Source organism: Salvia splendens, chromosome 4 (assembly GCF_004379255.2).
Source record: "Salvia splendens isolate huo1 chromosome 4, SspV2, whole genome shotgun sequence".
Taxonomy (NCBI): Eukaryota; Viridiplantae; Streptophyta; class Magnoliopsida; order Lamiales; family Lamiaceae; genus Salvia; species Salvia splendens.
In genome coordinates this window covers 36,539,378-36,543,475 of record NC_056035.1, presented here as the reverse complement: position 1 = coordinate 36,543,475, position 4,098 = coordinate 36,539,378, and the positions used below count along the sequence as shown (strand labels likewise).

Here is a 4,098-nt window from a genome sequence, read left to right as displayed (position 1 = left end):
GCCACCACAAATAGCTACACAACAATAAAGAGTCACGAGAGCACACATTGTTTTCGCTTTTACACCCGCGCATTACATTTGCTTCTCTTTTACTTGTTTGCCATTTTATTCCCTATGTTTTTCATGCACACGTGTCGCCTTCTACTTAATTGTGAGTAACACTTTTATCTTTATGAGTACATCCCAAACACATTCAATGTGCATGAAAAATTGAAAATTATGAAATCGTACTCAAAGCAAAGCGATGAATCGTAGATAATATCAAAAGGATCATGGCCAATAATATGCTGCAAACCAAGAAATGGACAATAACTACATTAATTTGATTTAAAAAAAGCTCAGAAATAGATCTTGGTTACTACACATTTATCAAGAAACCACAAGCTATTCTCACATGAACAAAAGTGCATATTGAGAGAGAGAGAGAGAATACAAACATGAAGAAACAGTCAAATGCAAAATCACTATAAGATATATTGAGATTGAAATTCCAAAAAGCAACAGAAATTGGAGCAGGCTGATAATGCACCAAAACAATTTTCTCCATTAAAAAGTTTGAATGGCTGCAGGAAAATGATGTGAGAATCAACACATTATCGCCACGTGTCCGTTTCTTGCATTAGAACCCTTTGTCACCTGAAAACTTTGTAATATAAATTCCACTCACCCCCTCACATTTTCACTCTCAACTGTCAACTTCTCTCCCTCCCTCTCTAAATTCAAACACATCTATTTCCTCACTTTCGCCATCTGTCTCAAAAATTCCCTATTCCAATTCTTGCTCCAATGAAGCCTCTGCATATATTGTTTCTATTGATCATTGCAATTCAAAATGTTGCTGATTTTACAAATGGTAAGATGCATCACCACTCACCCAAGAAGCATAAGCATTCAAGAAAACTCTCCCCTGCCCCTGCCCCCACCCCTACCTACCCGCCCTCCATCCCGTCCGACCCGAGCTACGGCCCGACTCAACCCGACACAGACACGAACACGACCTGCATTTTCGACGTGACCGAGTTTGGGGCTTGCGGGGATGGCTCCACCGATGACACGGCCGCCTTCAGGGCCGCCTGGAAGGCGGCCTGCCAGGTGGAGAACGCTGTCGTTCTCGCCCCCTCGGGCCTCGTGTTCATGATCACTTCCACCATCTTTTCCGGGCCTTGCCAGCCCGGACTTGTTTTCCAAGTAAGACTAGCTTTTATTTTATTTTTTATTTTTTTTGTGAATAAATAATTAGGTGGACTCGAACCTGATATATATATTTTAATTAAGATTGATGGGGTGGTGATGCCACCGGATGGGCCGGAGTGCTGGCCGGAAAAGGACAGCCACCAGCAGTGGTTGGTGTTCTATCGTCTCGATGATATGACACTCACCGGAACTGGAACCATAGAAGGCAATGGCCAGAAATGGTGGGATCTTCCCTGCAAGCCTCATAAGGTAAAGAGTGTCCAAGTTCAAGTCTTTATTTAGTTTTTTTTTTAAATTCAATTTTCAATTTTTACATGTTTGATTTAAATTTGTAGTAATTGCTAAGATTTATTCAAATCCAATTAGGCCATCTGATTATTTTCTCTTATTAAATTTTACTTCTATTAGTTGATGCTTCACTATTATGGATTTAAACTTCAAAATTTTGAAATTGAAGTTAAGCATGATTCATAAATCATAATATTGCAACGAATCTCATTTAGAAAATATATTACAGTAAAACAATAAATACAATAGTAAAATATGATGGCAAAAATAAATCATGGGACACTATATTTCATCTCGTAACTGACGATATCGACATCGCACGTTCTACTTGTCCAATCCCTATCTTCACAATCTTATAAAAGTCCATAGCTTTCTTTAACTTTTTTCTCTAATTAATTTGTTTTTACTTGTATAAGTAGTATAACTTAATTATAAAAAAGTTGAAATTTTGGTTCTTTGCTATTATCAGGGCCCTAATGGATCGACATTGCCTGGACCATGTGACAGCCCTGCGGTGGGTGTACATTTACATCTTTTCTGTTTAATACTTTACAATTTTTTTTTATTTCTAATAAACTTTTAATTATAATTATTTTGCAGCTAATTCGTTTCTTCATGAGCTCCAACTTGGTAGTGACCGGTTTGCGCATCCAAAATAGTCCTAAATTCCACATGAAGTTCGACGGGTGCGAGGGCGTGTTGATCGATAAATTGTCGATATCTTCGCCCAAGTTGAGCCCCAACACTGACGGAATTCATATCGAGAACACGAAAGCTGTTGGCATATACAACTCCGTGATCGCTAACGGTAAATAAAACTAGAACTCGATCTGAAATGGGTGCATTTTTTATTTTTGTTTTAATTTTTAATTTTTTTGAATCTATGTGCAGGGGATGATTGCATCTCAATCGGGCCGGGTTGTTCGGACGTTGATATCGAAGCCGTCACATGTGGGCCCAGTCACGGAATCAGGTTTGTGTTGTTTTATTTGTTATGAAGGAGTATGCTAATAATATAGTGTTATTTATTTATTTTATTCATTTACATGAGTATGAATCCTTAGTTTTTGGACACAAATTTACTGACTTTACTAGCACCTATGTTTCCTTTTGTCATTTTATGTGCGTTGTTTGATTCTCACATACTGTCACGCTCCCAAAGGAGACATGAACCTCTAGAATCTGCTTCTTTTTAAATGCATATGTAAAGTAATGTATGGATTTGATCCGAAGAAATATATTACTCCCTCTATCCCTTGCTACTTGCACATTTCATTTTCAGTCTGTCCCAAACTATTTATACTATTTCTATTTTAAATACAAAATTATAGTATTTAATTAAGATATTAGAGTTAGTTAGTGTGTTCCTTATTAAGTGTGGTCTTATTACACTTAAAATTATAATTTAATTACACTAATTATTCATGTTCAAATTTACACTGTCAAAGTGGAAAGTGCAAGTAGCATGGGACGGGGGGAGTATAATAAGTTGTTTGCCATGGAATATAGTATAGAGGTCTTTATAGGGTAATTCTACTAAAATTTGACTAAATTATAATTTTGCTTGTCAATTTAAAAATCGTTCTAATTGAAATTAAACGAGTTCTACTAATAAAAATTGATCTGAAAAATGTAGCATAGGGAGCTTGGGTGTGCACAATTCTCGCGCATGTGTATCGAACATAGCAGTTCGAAACGCATTCATAAGGGACTCTGACAATGGGCTAAGGATCAAAACATGGCAGGGCGGGACGGGGTCCGTCTCCAACATTTTCTTTGAGAACATCCAAATGGAGAACGTGAGAAACTGTGTGCTCATCGATCAGTACTATTGTCTAACCAAGGAGTGCAGGAACGAGACATCGGCTGTATACTTGACAGACGTGACATACAAGAACATAAAGGGAACCTACGACGTTAGGAGCCCGCCGATACACTTTGCATGCAGCGACAGCATTGCATGCACGAACATCACAATGTCAGAGGTCGAGCTCCTTCCCCACGAGGGCGTTTTGGTGGACGATCCCTTTTGTTGGAATGCGTATGGAGTACAAGAAACACTCACCATACCTCCAATCGATTGTTTGCTTGATGGGACGCCTCAAACACTAGCTGAGAATTCTTTGTATGGTTGCTAATATTTATATCAACTTAGCTAAAGCATATGATACAAATATATGTATAGTTATATATCGAGAGAGATAATTGATGGTTTTGATTCATCCCTCTGGGAATAGTCTCCCATATAGTGTGATGACATCGTATGAATTTCTTGTGTTACTATGTAAATGACATGAAGCTCCTCTTTATAACTAGTTAAATTAATGGTACATATGATGTACTAAATGTCATTGATTTAAGTTTCATCTTGGCTAATACTCACCCTTACACTACTCATATCAAGATTCAAATTAATGTATATTATATCATAACAAATAATTCAACAAGCATGTTGGATGTCTTGATATTGCCCATAACAAAGTAGGGAGAATCTGTGAGGATTTGATGAATCAATAGCAGCGTAGCCAATTTACGTGCGTGAAGAAATCATTGTAACATAGAATGATTATTGCATTCCAAATTGTTTCACTTGATTGCTTCCATTTTCTTCTATTT

The 4,098-nt window shown here is 37.3% G+C and overlaps 1 protein-coding gene across 1 annotated transcript; it reads left to right on the top strand.

Annotated features, from left to right (window-relative positions):
- The first annotated feature begins 670 nt into the window (after positions 1-670).
- Positions 671-3,810, top strand: LOC121797637 (polygalacturonase At1g48100-like). Its single transcript, XM_042196274.1, has 6 exons — positions 671-1,188; positions 1,276-1,443; positions 1,952-1,996; positions 2,083-2,290; positions 2,374-2,455; positions 3,119-3,810. The coding sequence occupies exons 1-6, from the start codon at positions 787-789 to the stop codon at positions 3,618-3,620; spliced, it is 1,407 nt and encodes a 468-aa protein (XP_042052208.1). The 5' UTR covers positions 671-786; the 3' UTR covers positions 3,621-3,810.
- Positions 3,811-4,098: the final 288 nt, after the last annotated feature.

Coding starts and splice junctions, on each gene's coding strand:
- LOC121797637 (XM_042196274.1), top strand. CDS start 787: ATGAAGCCTCTGCATATATTGTTTCTATTGATCATTGCAATTCAAAAT. Junction 1,997..2,082: donor GACCATGTGACAGCCCTGCG/GTGGGTGTACAT, acceptor ATTATTTTGCAG/CTAATTCGTTTCTTCATGAG. Junction 2,456..3,118: donor GGGCCCAGTCACGGAATCAG/GTTTGTGTTGTT, acceptor TGAAAAATGTAG/CATAGGGAGCTTGGGTGTGC.